Source organism: Myotis daubentonii, chromosome 5 (genome assembly GCF_963259705.1).
Source record: "Myotis daubentonii chromosome 5, mMyoDau2.1, whole genome shotgun sequence".
In the NCBI taxonomy this organism is placed as follows: Eukaryota; Metazoa; Chordata; class Mammalia; order Chiroptera; family Vespertilionidae; genus Myotis; species Myotis daubentonii.
In genome coordinates, this window is record NC_081844.1 from 108,560,961 (window position 1) to 108,580,606 (window position 19,646).

General features: G+C 45.4%; 1 protein-coding gene across 7 annotated transcripts; it reads right to left on the reverse strand.

The window, feature by feature from the left end:
* Nucleotides 1-107: 107 nt before the first annotated feature.
* PMS2 (PMS1 homolog 2, mismatch repair system component) lies at nt 108-19,610 on the reverse strand. 7 transcript variants are annotated; one of them, XM_059699260.1, is made up of 15 exons: nt 19,411-19,448; nt 17,591-17,730; nt 16,629-16,715; nt 16,356-16,458; nt 14,839-15,022; nt 14,546-14,713; nt 14,036-14,133; nt 12,906-13,005; nt 12,450-12,534; nt 10,288-10,443; nt 8,566-9,406; nt 6,265-6,432; nt 4,139-4,239; nt 3,776-3,945; nt 108-646 (listed from the first exon to the last, which is right to left on the reverse strand). In XM_059699260.1, the coding sequence occupies exons 1-15, from the start codon at nt 19,431-19,433 to the stop codon at nt 503-505; spliced, it is 2,568 nt and encodes an 855-aa protein (XP_059555243.1). In that variant the 5' UTR covers nt 19,434-19,448; the 3' UTR covers nt 108-502. The 7 variants fall into 7 exon arrangements, with proteins under 7 accessions (XP_059555243.1, XP_059555244.1, XP_059555246.1 ...); XM_059699261.1 differs by lacking the exon at nt 19,411-19,448 and having other exon boundaries at nt 17,591-19,394; XM_059699263.1 differs by lacking the exons at nt 12,906-13,005; nt 14,036-14,133 and having other exon boundaries at nt 19,411-19,610.
* Between the last annotated feature and the right edge of the window lie 36 nt (nt 19,611-19,646).

Genomic DNA, 19,646 nt, shown 5'->3' on the forward strand with positions numbered 1-19,646 from the left:
GCCGCACCGGGGAACATTTGAAAATCATAACCCCAGCTCCACTGGGTCCTTTCTTCCCAGCCGGGCAGAGAACCCCCACTAGGTTTTCCAGATTATTCCTTTAAAAAAAAAAAAAGTATGTACATCAGGGTTGAGAACTAGTGAGCCAAGAGGATCATAATTTTAAATTTATGAAATTAAACCATTGCCGACTTAATCATCATTAGGCTTAGCGCTGCAGCCTAAAATATGCTGGGCCAGAGCAGAGGCCTGGATGGCTTCCAAAGTGCTCTTCCCATTTTAGAAAAAACGTGCTCTTGCCTGTACACACACACACACACACACACACACATAAATTCAGAACAAAAAACACTGCAGCAATACTCCACCTGGTGCAAAAGGCTCTCAACATCATTTCTAAATGGCGCTGCTATGTGTTTGTCTTTTTTAAGTAGGCTAATTTTGAAACAAAATGGTTAAACCCTGCCTTACAAAACAGAAAAGTCCAGTCTATAAAACAAGGTCAATTTTGAGAAATGACATCCAGATTGGCGATGTGTCTCATGGTCGGCCTGCCGTGGGGACAGTTCCAGGGATGGTCCATCTCACCCATATGGGCGATGAGTTTCTTCATCTCACTTGTGTTAAGAGCAGTTCCGATCATCACCTGAATACGAGACACAATGGTTTCAAGTTTTACTCGGTCTGGGTTAGAATAACAACTCTCCAGCTGAATTTTTCTCTTAAACAAAGCTGGACAAGATTACAACTCAAAACCAACGTTCCCTGAAAAATCTTCCCCCAGACAACACTGCCTTCTAATACCTCGGCGTCCACCTTTCTGTGACACCCCCCGCTCCCTGGCTCCTTCCCTTTCCTCAAGATGCCGTCACCTGCCCAGAAGCCAACCAGTTTCAACGGTGCCAGCACAACCTCTGTGCCGGCCACCCTCACCTGTCATCTTGGCAACTGCAGTGACCTCCTAACAGCTCCCTGCTCCCCCTCACCGCACCCACCATCCTCCACTCAGCTGCCAGTGACCCCTTTGAAAGGTGCCAGAGCTCCTGGCTCTTCACCTGAATAACAGCGGAAGTGCATCACCCGATCTGGCCTCCATGCCTGCACTTGCAAGCATGCAACCTTCCCTCCCCCACTGCAGCCACACTGGCAGTGCCTGCCTCAGGACCTTGGTACTGGCTGTGCCCTCTACTGGGAGGCTCTCCTCCATGTGGGCATGCCTCACTTCCCTGCTCCCTTCAGGCTTCTGCCCTAATGCCCCTGCCTCCTCTCAGGGAACCAGCTCCCCTCTGTAGCCCTCGCCTTGCCTTTGCTCCATAGCCCCTATCACTATCTGACAGATACAGGGAGATGGACGATGCCACGGCAAGCAAGAAACGGAGGCCCTGAAACAAGGAGAGGTGGCGAGAAGTGACAGGCCTGAAACTGGCACGGTCCCAGAGGCAGGATATGGGGCAGCACTCTGCCACGTTGGAGGGACACAGACGACAGACAAGTTAACAGGAACAAGACAGCTGTCACTCAGGGGCGCTGTGCCCGAGTGCCGGGAAGAGGCCACTTCAGTCGATGCTCAGGGCCCAGGGGCAGAGGGAGCCAGGGATGTGAGGCAGGGAATCCAGGCAGAGGGACGGGTCAGCACTCAGGGCTTGAGGTGGGAAGGGGACCAGAGTGACTGGTCTGCAGACAAGAGCAGCACACAGGGCTGGAAGGGCAGGATGGCCAGAGCCTGCGCCCTCGGGCGGCAGAGGCAAGCCCAGGACAGTCGGCAGGTTCGGGTGCTGCCCGGAGGACAAGGGCTGCAGCTAATGGACCTGCCAGGCGGGCGTGAAGGAGCAGCCGTTGGCTCTGATCTCTGAGTCACATGAAGACGTAATTATAAATGTCTGGCTCTCAGCACAGGCCAGTCCCAACTCTCTCACAGACTCCAGCACTGGGTTGATAGTAGGCCTTCACCAAAGGAATCTCTGTGGCTGAAAGTCAGGTCCTGAGCCCTAGTCCCAGCTCTAGTTAAACTCCTCTCTTGAGTGATTTCATCCAACCCCGTGGCTGTGAAGCACACCTGACATTTTATCTCCAGCACTGACAGTTCCCCTGAGCGCAGGACTCATTAATAGGACTGTTCTAGACCCTCCACTTACCATCTAGAGCAGTGGTTCTCAACCTGTGGGTCACGACCCCTTTGGCGGTCGAACGACCCTTTCACAGGGGTCGCCTGAGACCATCCTGCATATCAGATATTTACATTACGATTCATAGCAGTAGCAACATTACAGTTATGAAGTGGCAACGAAAATAATTTTATGGTTGGGTCACAACATGAGGAACTGTATTTAAAGGGCCGGAAGGTTGAGAACCACTGATAGAGGAATTCCAAATATAACACATCTAAACTGAACTCTTAATCCCACTCACGCCCCAAATGTAAAAAGCTGCTGCTTTCCCCACCACCCTTATTTCTGGCACCCCCTAGTCCAGTGATGGCGAACCTATGACACGCGTGTCAGAGGTGACACGTGAACTCATTTTTGTGGTTGATTTTTCTTTGTTAAATGGCATTTTAATATATAAAATAAATATCAAAAATATAAGTCTTTGTTTTACTCTGGTTGCAAATATCAAAATATTTCTATATGTGACACGGCACCAGAGTTAAGTTAGGGTTTTTCAAATTGCTGACACGCCGAGCTCAAAAGGTTCGCCATCACTGCTCTCGTCTGTTCTCAGCCAGGACAACCCTCCAGGGGCTCCCAACACACGCAGCACCAACTCTCAGGTCTGACCAGGACCAGCAAGACCCGCTGTGGGTCCATGGCTGCTGGGCTTCTCTCGTCCTAGTCCCCTGCTCGGTCACTCGGATCAGCCGCCAGCTTTGCTCAAACCCCCGGAGCCTTCACACTTGCCATTTCTTCTGTTTGGAAGGTTCTGACCCAATGGGCTCCCTCTCATCTTCTAAGGTCAGCTCAGATGTCATCTCCTCCGACAGCCTTTCCCTGCTCCCCACCTCTACTGTTCACCTCAATTTTCTGTGGGCACTCCCTATCCCAACACTGTTGTAGTTTCCTTACTAAACTTACTGGTATGTGAAGCTGGCTTTGCCATGTCTATTTCTCCCCACTAAGCTATGAGCTCCACAAGGATGAGGACGTCATCTGCACTGTGGCTCTGTGGCCCCAGCACCTGGCACAGGGTGGGCCACACAGCAGGGGCTCCAGGGGTACATGTTGAAGGAATGGTGTCCTGGCCTTTCCAATGGGCCAGGAGATAGAGATTCACTTACGTTACCTGGACACCAGGCTGTCAACCACTGCTCCCCGCTCCAGCGCCTGCACAGTGAGTTAATGTGCAATGCTTCACGGCGCCCTGTGAAATGCGTGCTGACTTCACGGCACCCTATGAAGGACTCGGTGCGACCTGCGCAGTGTTGTGCAGGCAGGGCAGCAGCAGCTCTCTATCTACCAACGTTGTTAATACCCACATGGTCCGTAGACAAACAACATGCATGGACAGCTAACTGCACTGGGATCAACGAACCTCTGAGAGAGAATACGCTTAATGGTAGTAGAGAAAAAGCAGCAATTATGGGATAGAGTCAAAGAGAACGCAGACATGTGGAGGTGGCATGTCAGGTTGACAGAGCGATGAGGCTCTATCTGTACAATGACCTGTGGCCGCCACAGCCACACGCACAACACTGACTGCTCAGCAGCTGAGCTGAGGACTTCTGGGGACTAGAGAGAGCAGACCCTGGGGTCCTGGCAGGGGAGCTTCCTTTACTTACAGACTTGCGACAGGCCCTGGAGGCGAACATCTGCCTGACGCGGGAAGGCCGGCACATGACCCCAGGGCTGTCACTCAGCATGAAGATCAGCTCATCGATGTCCTGGGGTCCGAAGGTCCAGTTTTTACTGGTTGGCAAGGAAACCAACTTAGCCCTTTCGGTGATGGGAGCTAAAAGAATAACATTTGAAGAAAAAATATCATTAGTTGAAAAATGTGTTTCGTTTGAGTGCTACCTGTACTAGGTATCTGACAGTGAGGGCAACCATCTTCACTTCTTATAAAATACATGGATCTCTGTGACCTCAAAGATTGGTCCCAGCTCTAAAAGGGCACAGTTCTACAGTCTTAAGTAATAACTCACCGCTTTCATCGATAACAAAATCAAAACCATTCTTCCTGAAGATTTCCAGATTTTCTATCAGGACGGCTTCATTGACAGCAGTTAAGTTGAGAGTCTGGGGTCTGAAAGACAAAGGAGAGAGTCAAACCATATCTTCAAGTCAAACATGCAGGTATAACGCAGAAATGAAATTAAAACAATACTGTGAGCTCTTGAATCCATTTCAAAAAGCAGCGGGAATAGTAACACTTCATTGATCTATATGCCTTTCCTATCACAAAACTTTCTGAGAATTTCCTTTTATTTTTTTTTAAGTTCGTTTCAAGAGTTAAAGTATAAAAGTAAGGTGCTTGCTGAAACCGGTTTGGCTCAGTGGATAGAGCGTCGGCCTGCGGACTGAAAGGTCTCAGGTTCGATTCCAGTCAAGGGCATGTACCTTGGTTGCGGGAACGTCCCCAGTGGGGAGTGTGCAGGAGGCAGCTGATCGATGTTTCTCTCTCATCGATGTTTCTAACTCTCTATCTCTCTCCTTTCCTCTCTGTGAAAACTCAATAAAATATATTAAAAAAAAAAAAAAAAAAGTAAGGTGCTTTTCATGAATCTGCCATCCCACCTGTCTTCTGAATCCTCTCCTGGGGACTAGAGTGAGCAGACCTGGTAAGAAAGCGCAGACCCAGTCTCTGCCCTCGTGGAGTAACAGTTTAGTGGGGAAGAAAGGCATTGATCAAACAATCAAATTACAGCTACAGCTACACCGGGAATCAGGAAGAAGAGACACATGGTGCCCGAGGAGCAGAAGTAAGCGAGACTTGACCTGGAAAGAGAGGGGGTCAGGGAAGGATTCTCTAAGAAAATTTTACAGCCGAAACCGGTTTGGCTCAGTGGATAGAGCGTCAGCCTGCGGACTGAAAGGTCCCAGGTTCGATTCCGGTCAAGGGCATGTACGTGGGTTGCGGGCATATCCCCAGTAGGAGATGTGCAGGAGGCAGCTGATCGATGTTTCTCTCTCATCGATGTTTCTAACTCTCTATCTCTCTCCCTTCCTCTCTGTAAAAAATCAATAAAATATATTTTAAAAAAAAGAAAGAAAAAAAAAGAAAATTTTACAAAGTAGCTTATTAAAGGTCCTTCCATTGCCATTCACTTCTGCTGAAAACAACACAATTAGTGCATCCCCCAGGAAAGAGAGCACTCCTCTTGTTGTAAGGAAACCTGTGCTTTCCCCGCTCAGTGACTGCTTTATTGTCATTTCTTCATGCCGGGATCTGCTTCTGCTGGGATCTGAGTTTTTTTTGTATTTTAATTTCTCAAGTGAAAATCCATGCCCTCTTCTTATAATTTTGCTTAAGAAAAGACTTCTGGCCCAACCAGTGTGGCTCAGTGGTTGAGCGCTGACTCATGTACCAGGAGGTCACGGTTTGATTCGGTTACAGGCTCGAACCCCAGTGAAGGGCCTGCAGGAGGCAGCTGATTAATGATTCTCATCATTGACGTTCTATCCCTCTCTCACTCTCCTTTCTTCTCTCTGAAATCAATAAACATTTAAAAAGAAAGAAAAATACTTCTGGTTTACATGGTATACCATCACACCACCACATGGTCAGTTGCCAACATTCAATCTGGCAAAGGACAGGGAAATACAGAATCTGCGGTGACTATCTAGCCATTGGAACTGTCTATGGTAGCTGAGGACTGACACGCAGGCAATGCTGCCCTGAACACACACATTCCATGTGCTATAAACAGATGTACTAAGTACTAAAAGTTGCCTTTCATCAGAAGGGTTTTCTGGCCAACCAATGACGGACATTTTTTGATGGCGAAAATGTTGGGTACTTGTAAGAACACAGCTGTGTGACCTTGAGCACGTTACTGAACCTCTATGTGAAATGGCGATTGTAACAGTGACTACCTCATAGTTTGTGAGAATTAAGTAAATTAATACATGCCTTCAACAATGCCTGGCATATACTAAGCACTCAGTAAATGGCAGGTATGACTATTATTATGTAAAAAGTATCAAAATGTTCTGTAGGGATGCTCATGGCAAATCTATGTGTACATACATAGGCACACGTGTAAGCTATTAGATCTGACAGGCGGGAGGGGAAACGACCCTGAAAATCCAGAAGCTGACGTGAACCTGCCTGATCAGCCTCTGGCCCTGCAGCGTGGTGTGCTGCTGGAGCATCTCGAAGTTGTACTTCTCATCCGTGGCGTGCTGGTCCACGATGAAGAGGTCCGCGTCCAGTTTGGTGATAATAAACCCCAAGTTAAACTGACCGATGACTTCCATCTCTGCAAACATTGTTTTACTGCATGGAGAAAACATTAATTGTGAGACAGTTTAAAAGACTATTTTTCTGATTAAAAAAAATCAAGAACCACAATAACAGGTGATCAATAAGTGCTTGTTGAGTTACTTAAAATCTCTGTTTTTAAAATCGCAGTTAACTTCACTTTTTGAGGGCTGACAGAATGCAAAGGTAAAGGACAAGCAGCTTTCACTCGGGCACCTGACGTGTGCGTCCCTATCCAGCACACCTGCTGTGACTGTGTGAGTGCACGTGCACGTGAAAGAACCTGGTTCTCTTCACTGCATCCAAGTTCACAGTTTCACCAGATGACATGCAAAGTTCACTCCAATTAATTACACACTGCTGAAAGGAAATATTTCCTGAAGACCTTTCTCAATGTAAGCTAGGCACTATGAATAGCAAAGGAATTACATAACATAGAAGTCTTGAAGAATTTATACTCTAGCCCAGCTGTGGCTCTGTGGTTGAACGTTGACCTATGAACCAGGAGGTCACAGTTCGATTTTGGGTCAGGGCACATGACTGGGTTGCGGGCTCGATCCCCAGTGGGGGTGGGGGGGTGCAGGAGGCAACCAATCAATGATCCTCTCTCCCTCTCCCTTCCTCTCTGAAATAAATAAAAATATATTAAAAACAGAAAGAACTTATACTCTAAATCAGGCAAAGCCTATGTGGTCCACACTAAAAGTGCTACAAAAGTTCAGTGTCATTACACAGCTGCACTGTGTTCAGTCAACCGCAAGGCAAAGTTTAGAAAGACAAAAGTTAAGCCCTAGCCAGTTTGGCTCAGTGGATGGAGTGTCGGCCTGCAGTCTTGAGGGTCCCGGGTTCGATTCTGGCCAAGGGCATGTACCTTGGTTGCGGGCACATACCCAGTGGGAAGTGTGCAGGAGGCAGCTGATCGATGTTTCTCTCTCATCGATGTTTCTAACTATCTCTCTCCCTTCCCCTCTGTAAAAAATCAATAAAATATATTTAAAAAAAGAAAGAAAAAGTTAAGAATTTCAGAATTCAACATTTTAACAAGTCACAATGTTGTACATTATTACTGACTGAAAAGGGGGGCAGTATTTTCTATTATCTGTATTATTAATATTTTTCTTTAAATTGACTCCTTTTCCATAGCCTTATCAGAAATGATCTTCTTAAAACCACAGGTCTGACAAAGTGTTCTACTTTTTCCTAATACACACTGAAATGGAAAATGGAAAAGAGCAATATCCACCAAAAGTGGATGAATTCCTTACAGTGGAAAAAAGTCGCTGTGGGCTGAAAACCTTGAGGAAGAGGAATGAAATCAGGATCAAGGGATCCACTGACTTGGACAGACAGACAGGAAACGCTAAGGAAATCCAAGGGGAAAATTCTTGCACAGTTTTGGGCAACAGAAAGAGTTCTTTATAGCAAATGTATCTGCTGGATGTGAGAGGCAGTGAAAAGAAGCTGGTGAATGGAGGAAGCCTTGCCAGGGATGCACTGGTACGGATAACGGCCGCTTTGTGGAATCAAACTGGCTCCAAATTTAGAATCTTCTAGAGCAGTGGTTCTCAACCTTCCTAATGCCATGACCCTTTAATAGAGTTCCTCATGTTGTGGTGACCCCCAACCATAAAATTATTTTCGTTGCTACTTCATAACTGTAATTTTGCTAGTTATGAATGGTCATGTAAATATCTGATATGCAGGATGCATTTTCAGTTACAAACTGAACATAATTAAAGCATAGTGATCAATCACAAAAACAATATGTAATTATATATGTGTTTTCCGATGGTCTTAGGCGACTCCTGTGAAAGGGTCGTTCAACCCACAAAGGGGTCGCGACCCAGAGGTTGAGAACCACTGTTCTAGACGGAGGGAGAAAGAGAGGAAAGTGGGGCAAGTCTGAGGATCTGAGATACAAGTCTGTGGTGCACGGAAGACCCCAGGGAGGACCACCCTGATAGGCAGCAGGAGCCAGAGGCCCAGGCGCTGGTGCCAAGGCAGAGCCACACCCAGGCCTGACCCAGAAGAGATGCCATCACAGCAGAGCACGCAACACCCAGAGGAGCGAAAGCTGACTCTGGAGGGATCGGCCTTTGCCTCACGCACACACCAATGAGCAAAGGTGCTCTCAGGGAAAACCTTTACCTTATCTCCTTCCTTAGTTCCTCTTCTGCTGCTTGATTTTCTCCAGGACAAATCTTTGCCCGGAACCTCCTGTAGTTCTGCTCGCCTCTGCGCTGCGCTTGGTGATGTAACTGCTTCACGCGTGTAGTTAAAGAACTCAGGGAAAAGTCCAGGGGCACGATCTTCTTGTTAATTTTAACAGCGACGTCAACCTGAGACACTGGCATGTTTTGTGTATTAACCGATTTCTGAGGGATGTCAGAACTTAAGGGAATTCCTTCTTTTTTTAAACGCTTGGTGTTTGAGAGATTAGTTGGCTGAGGCCACATTCTAAATTTACATGCACTGTCTTCTGGGTCTAAATGGCATTCCATGTCTGAAAAACGACGCCCAGTTTCAGGCAACTTCTCGCACGACTCCATCTTTTCTTGTGAAGACCTGTCTTCCGGGGAGCTGGCTGCTCGGTCACTGCTGGAGTGACTGCCCATGTCCAGGGTGCTGGACCCCTCCTCTGAGCCTGCGGAGGTACTGCCATGCCCTGTGTCCCTTTCCGCCTCCACTCTGTCCTCTTCCGGACTCATCCCCCCTCCTGGAGGGCCGGACCAGCCTGCGCCTGAGCAGGGCGTCTGGGGGCAGAGGGCGTCTGAAGGCCTGGAAGACGGCACGCTTCTCTTCTGTCTCGGAGAAACCTGCCTGTTCTGAGGCCTGTTCTCTGCTGAGTGACGAAGAGAAAAGGCCTCGCGCAGCCTGGAAATGGTCACCGCCCTTCTCTCTTCTCCTGGCGTCCCTAGCGAGGCGGGACTCCCCTGCTTCTCGGGCAGAGGCTTTTCCGTCTCTGCCCAGTGCGGTTTCAGTGAGTGGCCTAGGCAGAGAGGAACAGAGGGGAGTGTCAGGAATAAGAGGATCAGCGCCACAAAAGAGCAGACACAAATTGAGAAAGCAGGAACACTGTTCGACATTAACCACGTAGAGACAACTGAAAACCTCACATGACGCCCAGGTCTGCTCACCAGAATGGGTAGAATGAAAACACAAGCATTCACGCGGCAAGGATGGAATGGGATGCGTCCACATGGCTGGTGGGAGTGAGGCGGACACACTGCTGTGTAAAGCGCTCTGGGAGAGTCCCCTAAACCTAAACACATGCTTGCCTGGGACCCAGCCTCGCCTCTCCCGTCAGAAACACTTGCCTACACTGGACAAAGCCATGGGTGAGGGTGTTCACCACAGCTTTGTTCATTATAGCCCCAAACTGGAAACTACCCAACTGTAAGGGCCTCCAAAAACTCCCTCCTCCCTCAAAGGAATGAGAAAATGGGCAAAAACTGTCAAGATCAACTTTCTCAGAGCTCTGAAAATGAAAAGGCTTGCACAGCTGAGTTCTGATAAGAACATATCCCTGTGCACTAATGATGATTCGTGTTCTTTCTTTTTTCTTTTAGAGAGAGAGAAAGGGAGAGAGAAATATCAATTTGTTGCTCTACACATACACACATTCATTGGTTGCCTCCTGTATGTGCCCTGACCAGGGATCAAACTCGCAACCTTGGCATATGGGGACAGCACTCCAACCAACTGAGCTACCTGGCCCGGGTGCTCCTGTTCTTTTTAAACAGATTACTTTCTAGAGAGACACATCTTTTCTATCTAGAAGAGGAGATTTTATTTCATGTCAAAAGAAACTAAGGAAGGTATCACAGCAGCTATGTTTTAGAAGCTGTTGACATACTTGCAGTTTTTTACCTTCAATATCCAGCAGCGGCTGCTGACTGATGTTCAGTTTGCTGACATCACTATCGAACATTCCTATCAAAGATGTCTTTAAAACTGCCAACAGAAGCTTCTCGTCTTGTAGGAAAATTTGCCTTTTATCTGGAGTAACATTGATATCAACACATCCTAAGGCAAAAAAAAGAAAAGACACTGTGTTTAAATTCACCTATAACAACAGAAATTCCACTACCTACTATTTTATTCACTTGTACTGACCAAATGTACTATTAAAGACATTAGTGTCCAAATTATTATTCATAAACTAAAAAATTAGGTCCTTCAAATAAACAAGGAAAAGATGAACCATTTTCTAAATAGAAAAAAATATGCAAAGATTTCAATGGGTAAGTTGCATAAGAAAAAGAATAAGCAGGTGAAAATTCTATATAATAAAAGCCTAATATGCTAAGTGTCTGGTCATCTGTTCAACCAATCAAAGTGTACTATGCTAATGATATGCTAAGGCCACTCAACTGCTCGCTATAACGTACACTGACCACTAGGGGGCAGACAGTCAACTGGTCAACCAGTCACTATGATGTGCACTGACCACCAGGGGGCAGACGCTCCAACCGGTAGGTTAGCTTGCTGCTGGAGTCTGGCCAATCGGAGACGGGCTGGACACGCCCTGGAGCTCTCCCTGGTTCCTCCCCAGCTGGTTAATCTCCTACATCCCTCTCTGGCCCAGGTCCCTCCCTGGCCCCGATTGTGCACCGATGGGTCCCTTGGCCTGGCCTGTGCCCTCTCACAACCCGGGATGACTCAGGGGATGTTGGAGAGCTGGTTTCAGCCCAATGGTGGAATGACCAGTCGCTATGACATGCAATGACCACCAGGGGGCAGACGCTCAATGCAGGAGCTGCCCCCTGGTGGTCAGTGCATTCCCACACGGGGAACACTGCTCAGCCAGAAGCTGGGCTTATGACTGGCGAGCACAGTGGCGGTGGTGGGAGCTTCTCCTGCCTCCACAGCAGCGCTAAGGATGTCTGACCGATGGCTTATTTGGAAACATCCCCCAAGGGCTCCCGGACTGTGAGGATACAGGCCTGGCTGAGGGCACCCCTCCCACTCACCTCCTCCCCTGAGTGCATGAATTTCATGCACCGGGCCTCTAGTGTATAATAAAACTGCAAACTAAAGGAAGATATAACTTTATCACCTACCAAATTTGGTTAAAAAGTATAATACCTAACATATTGTTGGTAGATGTGTAAATTGGTACATCACAATCATTTCCACTAGTGCAGTCATTCTAATTCTAGGAATTTATCTAAAGGGAATAATCAAATATATAGATAATGATTTAATTATAAGGACAGTATTTAAATTTCCAAAAACTGAAATAAACAAGTTTAAAATGAAGATATATCCATACCCGGGAATATAATAAATGTAGCTATTAAATCATGTTTCTGAATAATTTTTAATGACATAGTGAAGAAAATATTTATATCTAAGGACAAAGAGTACTACACAAAATTACCCAAAATTCTTTTCTCACCCCGAAGTATATGGATAGATACAGAGGTCATTACAAATTTTTAAGGTGTGCACATATGTATTTTCTAAGTACCTAGAAAAAATACTGGATAGCAATAAACCAGAATTTTTAAAATCATAAGAAAAATATTAAATAAATTAATTTCTAAGTCAGTGAGAACCTTCTCCCTTTGTTGACATGAAAAAGGCACATTTTTCTAATAATACAATTAACACAGTTTCAAGTAGAAAGCAGGAAAATCTGTAGTAAAAATGTAACAAATAAGAGTCTATAAAGTAAAACTGAAGGCCTATTAAAAAAAAAAAAAAAAGGCTCTAGCCAGTCTGGCTCAGTGGATAGAGCATCGGCCTGCAGAGTGAAGGGTCCCAGGTTCGATTCTAGTCAAGGGCACATGCCTGGTTTGCAGGCTCCATTCCCATCCCCAATTCTCTCTCATCATTGACGTTTCTAACTCTCTCTCCTTCTCCTTCCCTCTCTGAAATCAATAAAAATAAAAATATATTTTAAAAAAATACATGGCCATTAACTGTTACTATAAGAGTCTGTTTCCAGTCATAGCAGAGCTTTATACGTTCATTGTATTATTTTAGGAGTAAGTCACCAGTTTTACTGAAATGTCAGTGGAGCTTACCTGAATCAACAGAAATATTAAGAACAACAAATGGGTACTGATGTCGATTATACATGTGATAGACCTCGTTCACCAGTCTGGAAACCTACAAACAAAACAAAGATTAGAAAAAAGTAAGTGTTTTCCCTTTCCCCAGGGTTCTAACAACATGCTGTTCTAACCCACCACTAAAGGGATACATTTTTAACAGCTTTCGTGAGGTGTAATTGGCCTGCAATAAGTTACACATATTTAAAGTATACAATCAAGATAATGAATACATCCATCACCCAAAAATGATTCCTTGTGCCCCTACATCATAGATCCCTAAGACTGAATCTTTTTCCAATATAAAGATGCTCTTGAAGAAATGCCAAACATTGCAGGTGCAGTTTAAATACTCATAAAACACATGCCAATGGACACAGAAATGTATCTGTATGACTTAAAAAGAACTTGCACAAAAAAAAATTATACCTTTGCTGGGTCACATGGCCGCCAATTGATAAAAAAGAATTGTCTGTCCGTTGAACTCCGTCCAACACCATGAGTACAGTGAGAGATGAAACCCGAGATACTGTTCAGTGTGAACAAGGGCAGGAGGCCAGAGTGAAAAGGATTAGAAACGCGTAGAATATGGCACATTCTTGAAGTAGAAAAGAAATAAAAACATAACACCCGGTGGTCTGCAACTAAGTACTAACGTTTCAGTTAATGTGCATCTATGTTCCATTCCAGTGAGTCATAAGACGGACACGGACCTTCTAGAAGGCTCTAACGCTCCGGTAGAGCAAATCCACCACAGGCAATGGCACGGGTTCAAAACGATTTGCTTCTGCTCTCCTCTCACTTTCCCTATTAAATCCTGGGCCCCCACACAAGGAGTGGGTCCTCACTGCAAACTCACATTCCAGCACCTTCGTGCTGCCCCCACCGGCTAGCCAGGGAATCCGACTATTTGTCACCAGGATTTCTGCCCACATTCCCTGCCCTTTTAAAATCTGCTCTGTTAGCTAAGTTGTATGAACCGAGGTGCTGGTGAGTGCTTATTCCACCTGAGATCAACCTCAGGAATATTTGCATTTCTGTAAGAATGATGCCTTAACATAAATTAATCCCCCGTCTTTAATTCCAGGCATAGGCCAAAGGCCAGTGGAGGGAGAGTAAGCAATACATGCCCCACAGGCCCAGTCTTGCTTATGAAAAATGTTTATTTTTCTTCCATTAAAAGTAATGATGCTGGGCTGGACTTCGGGTAAGGCATGAATGAAAGGAAACACAGCCTCCACTGCTCTCTGCCAGATCCCAATAAAGTAAAACATTATACACAAAATACTTTATTTTAATTTTTCTAATTGTTCACTAAACGTAACCTTTGCTACAAAGACTAATTCAATAGAAAACCCCTAAAACACATCAGTTACCCAGAATATTGTTTGAATTAAGTGACTGACTCCTTCGTATTCATCTCTTTCTCAGTAGTAACACTGCTTACAGGCTTATAATGGACAAAAGAAACTAAAAGCCTTAAAATCACTATCTTTAAAAAGAAAAAACTAAAGAAAAAAAAAACTTGATTGTCATTTTCTTGGAGGCAATCTACTCACCAAAACTGATTCTGCAGAGCATCTGAGCAGCTGAGCCCGAACTCTTCACAGACGCTGTCACTAGGGGGCAGCTGCACAAAAGGAATGAGGCTCTGCAACTAGAAGAAACCAGGACTCAGTGATTTCCTAACGGACAGAAGGGACCTAACTGCAGAGAGGGAGACGTGAGGGCTCTCATGTTTTCTTTCCTAGTCAACTAACCTCAGTAGGAGCAAAAGGAATTTCGACAGCTGCTTTTTGCATTATATTAATTTTTATTTTTCTCTAGAAAGATGAAATACTTAGCTCCTGCTTATCCATAATCAACATATTGCCCATAATACTTGATATTTCTTCAGACAGAGAGTAAGAATATTATTTTATTCTCTACCAGAGTGAAGTAAAACTCGCAGAATTCAACACTAATTTTTGTGACAGATACCCAGTAATATCAGTTCTCAGATTTTATTCTCCATTCTATCGTAAAGGACAACAGGAACCTGCCTTAATCACTAGAGCAGTAAGATATACCTGTTTCTGTCCAAATACAGATCCAATATTGTCCCTTATGCTGGAGCTTCCGCTTGTGCCCACCACAGGCTGTCGTTTTCCTTGTCCCACCTGGTTGGTGCAACTTACACGGACGCCCGAGGAAATGATACAGTACGCGTGGAGGACATGGACCATTTTGGCAAATTCCTGTTTAAAAAGGACAGGCAAAAGACTTAGTAAGAGAACAAGTAGAGAATAAAGCATTCTAGCAAATCTTCTGCTGTGGTGTTCCTAACAGTCTCAATGCTTCTGGGGTCCTGAAGTGACCGCACCTTTTTAATATTCCTTTGAAACTCCTTATGGCGCACAGGCAGCGTGTAAAACAGCTGCTGGACACTGACTGTCGTCCCTCTGGGCCGTGGGAATGGGGTTTTCTGGGTAATTTTCCCATTGTGATCAAACACCAGTCGAGTCCCAACCTTCGCAGACGAGTGGCAGGTAGAAATGGTGACGTCACTGGAAGAGAATGCCAGGGGTGGCCGGGTGAGTCAGATCAGGCGCTGGCGATCAGGACGTCACACGCTCACTTTCTCACTTTTGTTCTCTCAAGACTAAGAGATGATGAACCCTCTGAGATAATCAAAAGAGTTCAAGTGGGTGAGGGATCATCATAAAATCTAAGGCATGACAAAATTCTGAAAATGCTTTTTGTTGAGTTTTGGTAAAAATATGTTTTTATTGATTTCAGAGAGAAAGGGAGAGGGAGAGATAGAAACCGTGATGAGGGAATTACTGATCAGCTGCCTGCTGCATACTCCCCACACTGGGGATTGAGCCCGCAACCCGGGCATGAACCCTGACCGTAATCAAACCATGACCTCCTGGTTTATAGGTCGACGCCCAACCACTAAGCCACACCAGCCAGCTGTAAATGCTTTGTTTTGATAAAAACTTTGAAATTTTTTTAAACTGAAAAAGAGTAAAAGATCTCAAAACTTATATATTCACAAATAAACATTTCTTTCTGATTGGTTTCTAGTGTTCTAACAAAAAATTTTTTAAGGATATAAAAGATATTATAGTTCAAAAATTGAAGTTAAAACCAATAGCATCTATAATTTATTATCTCTGTTATTTGAAAATTGAGAAGTCAGCCCTATCTGGTTTGGCTCAGTGGATAGAGCGTTGGCCTGTGGACAACAATTCTGGTCAAGAGTACATGCCCGGGCCGAAACCGGTTTGGCTCAGTGGATAGAGTGTCGGCCTGCGGACTGAAAGGTCCCAGGTTCGATTCCGGTCAGGGGCATGTACCTGGGTTGCGGGCATATCCCCAGTGGGAGATGTGCAGGAGGCGGCTGATCGATGTTTCTCTCTCATCGATGTTTCTAACTCTCTCTCTCCCTTCCTCTCTGTAAAAAATCAATAAAATATATTTAAAAAAAAAAAGAGTACATGCCCGGGTTGCGGGCTCAATCCCCAGTGGGGGCGCGTGCAAGAGGCAGCCAATCAATGATTCTCTCTCATCATTGATGTTTCTATCTCTCTCTCCCTCTCCTTTCCTCTCTGAAATCAATAAAAAATATATTTTTTTAAAAAACTGAGAAGTCACTGCTTGACTAAGGGTAACAAGTTTTTTACAATACTATATGCTTCATTTCATTCATTCATTGCTTACATTTGAGAGGCATTATCACTTAGATTGATAGTAAGATAAAACAGAATGCAGAAGTGAAGAGTTGAGACACTCAAGACAAAGAGGTGTAAATAATAATGATTCTAATTATGCTTTTTAATTTTCAGAAAGATTTTTTACAAACAGTCAAGTTAGTAGATAAAAATGTTGCATCACCTCAGTGCACAAAGTGAGCTCAGAGCTTCCCCCCGAAAGCCAAAAGTTTCAACCTGAGTTAGGTCAGCAAACTCTTGAATCTTAGAAGTGTGATGTTTCAGAGCTGGAAAAGAGGTGCAAAGTGAGGCTCAGGATACCTGAAGGGGTATAGCAATGAACATATACAATGCCCACCAAAGTAACTGGCTTTGACAAGCTATTGTACTGTTTACTCAACATTCTGAAATATTTTGCCCACATATTTTAAAATAGGGTTAGAAAAATTCAACTTACTTAAGCCTTCAAAGTTTTCTTCTTCTACCCCACATCCATTGTCTGAAACTTCAATGAGATCCACCCCATACTCTTTAAGCCTTAGATCTAAGGATAAAAAATTTTTCAAAGAATTGATCCATGTAAAAGCCTTATATTGACAGTATTTATAACATACATATGCACATTTGAGTCATAACTGCACTTATTTAAATGTATTATTGTCATTTTATTTTTTTAAGTCCTTCTTTGCTATTTACTAGCACTAATAAAATAGTTTTGTTTTTATTTTTTCCTTTCTTTTCTCTCTTTAAAAAGAATAATTTTTTTTATAGAAGTAATTTTTTAAAAATATATTTTATTGATTTTTCACAGAGAGGAAGGGAGAGGGATAGAGAGTTAGAAACTTCGATGAGAAACATAGATCAGCTGCCTCCTGCACAACCCCCACTGGGGATGTGCCTGCAACCAAGGTACATGCCCTTGACCGGAATCAAACCTGGGACCTTTCAGTCCACAGGCCGACGCTCTATCCACTGAGCCAAACCAGTTAGGGCTAAAAAGAGTAATTTTAACATACTCATTAAAGAAAACGGGCTTTGGAATCAGACTTCCTGGGGTCATATTTTACTAGCTTTATAACTTAAAAAAAAAAAAAAGTAAATTCCCTACGCCTTAACTTCCTCCTTTGTTAAATAAAGATAGTTAGTAACAATAGTAATAATTCCTATCTCATAAGATTATTGTGCAGATTAACTAATGTATCCCATCCATAGTTCTTAACACAATGTCTGCCTAGCACATAGCAAGAACACAATAAAAGTTAACTGCTATTATTATTACTACCTAGCACATAGTAATTTACTTTATTAACTAACTTGAAGTTAAAAGTATAATTGAGTGTTTTATGACAGTAACAAATGTTACATGAATAAAACAGCATAAGCTGGCTATTTCTTGTGGCTTAAGTCTCCCAAACTTACCAATATTAGTGGCACCGGCATCCACGCTATTTTCCACCAACTCCTTCACGGCAGAACTTAGACTCAGGACGACTTGCCCAGAACAAATCTGATGGACGGACCTCCGATCGATAGGCTTGATGACCTTAGCAAGTTCTGTACTAAAGGAACCGGTTACAAGAAACAAGGCAAGGGTGCATTTATGTACTTTCCATCCCGGTTTCAACCGTAGGAAGTGACTCATCTCTGTTAATAGTTAGCGGGGCTAACGTGCTCATTTATTATACAAACATATGCATTTACTACATTCACAAATACTAAATGTTCTACAATTCTGAAATGTTTGTCAAAGAATCCTCTGACTTAGATGCTACGAACGCAATAGAAATCTAAAAATCTAATGATGCCGGGATCTACATGGGGGAGACATATGTGCCCCTCAATCTGTGGGTCAATGGGTCAGTAATTTCTTGCAAGAATGGGATCTTCTTTCTTGAGAAGAGAAAGCAACACTTCTCACACAATTTGCAAAACCAAGAGCATGATGGGAAATACAAAGGGCTTATGTCAAAACCAAAGCCATCTGAGAAGCTGGGTGGGTGCCGGTTGTAAAACTGTTCCCATAGCTGCCTTTGAATCCCGACTCCCAGTCCAGGCTGCCAGCTGCTGCCTTAAAGGCCCTCAAAGTACTGGCTCTACCTGCTTTTTTATTTATTTTTTTTAATCCTCACCGGAGGATATTTTCCCATTGATTTTTCGAAAGAGTGGAAAGAGAGAGAGAAACATCCAAGTGAGAGACACATCGATCGGTTGCCTCCCGCATGCCCCGACAAGGGGAATCGAACCCGGGACCCTTCGGTCCGCAGGCCGACGCTCCACCCACTGAGCCCACCCGGCTAGAGCTGCACCTGCTGTAGGCGTTGTCCAACCCTGTTCGTCTCCACTCCCTCCCGACCTCCAACCCATCCTCCGGGCTACCACCACCGCTCCGTCAGAAAGCACCCGTCTGGTCAAACAACGTTTCTGCTGAAAAACTTAGCCTGCTGCATGGAGTGTAACGTGTAGTCGCAACCGAACCCGGCCTACGCCACCGGCCCCTTCTCTCCAGGCCTCCCTTCGACGAGACCCCTCCATGGTGCTCACTGCTCCCGGTCTCTTCGGCCTCTCACTCTAGACGGCGCCCCTCTCCCTCTCCTGCCTGGCAAACCCCAAGAACGCATTCCACATGTGCATGAACCCCACAATGCCTCGTCAACGGGGTGGTAACTTGGGTGAAACAGGACACAGGAAGGAGCCACAGGCCTCGGGTCTATTTCTGATACTGACTCTGGGGGGTGGGTGGGGGCCAAAACACTGAAACACGGCGAACCTGGGTTCAGGGATCTGACACTGAGCGCAGAGAACCCGCCGAAGGAAGGTTCGGGACCCCGAATTCGGTGTGGCCTGCCAACCAGTGATCGCATTCTAAGCAGGGAGAGAGGTTCTGCATTTTTTAAACGGCGGCCATGCAAATCAGCAGGTCCCTTGAAGCCTCCTCCAAATAACCTCAATTTTTTTTTGCCCCAAAAGGAGAGAAACCTTCAGTGCACTGGGACTTCAGGCCCGACTTCACGTCCATGGGCGTGTGGCGGCGTCTGGGCTCAGCCGATCCCCCGCCGACCCGGCCGCACCGGGCTCGCGAGGTGGCAGCGGTGGGCGGAGCGCTGAGGAGCCCTCTCCGGGGCCTGCTGGCCGGCAGGATCCCCACACGCCCTGGGCATTTCCCCCTCCTTTGCAGGAACGCCGTCCGCCTTAAAAAGGACGAAGGACGACGGCGAGGGGAGACTGCAAGCACCGCTCACCTCAGCGCTTCGGCTCGTTCCATGGATGCGGAGCCTGACGCGCTCTGGGATTCGCGACAGTTCCTACCGCCGCTCCCACGGCTGCCCCGCCTCCGAGACGCCCATTGGCTGCTTCTGAAGCTGTGCCCCACCCCTTCCGGGTGGTGCGGAAACAGAGTCTCCCATCTCCTTCTCGCTGATTGGTGGTATGAAAAATCGGGGCCGTGACGTCAGAGAGCCCGAGCCAATTAGAGCAC

Bases quoted from the DNA above. Each gene is read 5' to 3' on its own strand.
- PMS2 (XM_059699261.1), bottom strand. From the start codon at position 17,813: ATGAGTCACTTCCTACGGTTGAAACCGGGATGGAAAGTACATAAATGC. The intron at 14,714-14,838 runs GTGCGGTCACTT...CTTTTTAAACAG, and splicing joins TTCAAAGGAATATTAAAAAG to GAATTTGCCAAAATGGTCCA. The intron at 3,946-4,138 runs GTGAGTTATTAC...TTATTCTTTTAG, and splicing joins TTTTGTTATCGATGAAAGCG to CTCCCATCACCGAAAGGGCT.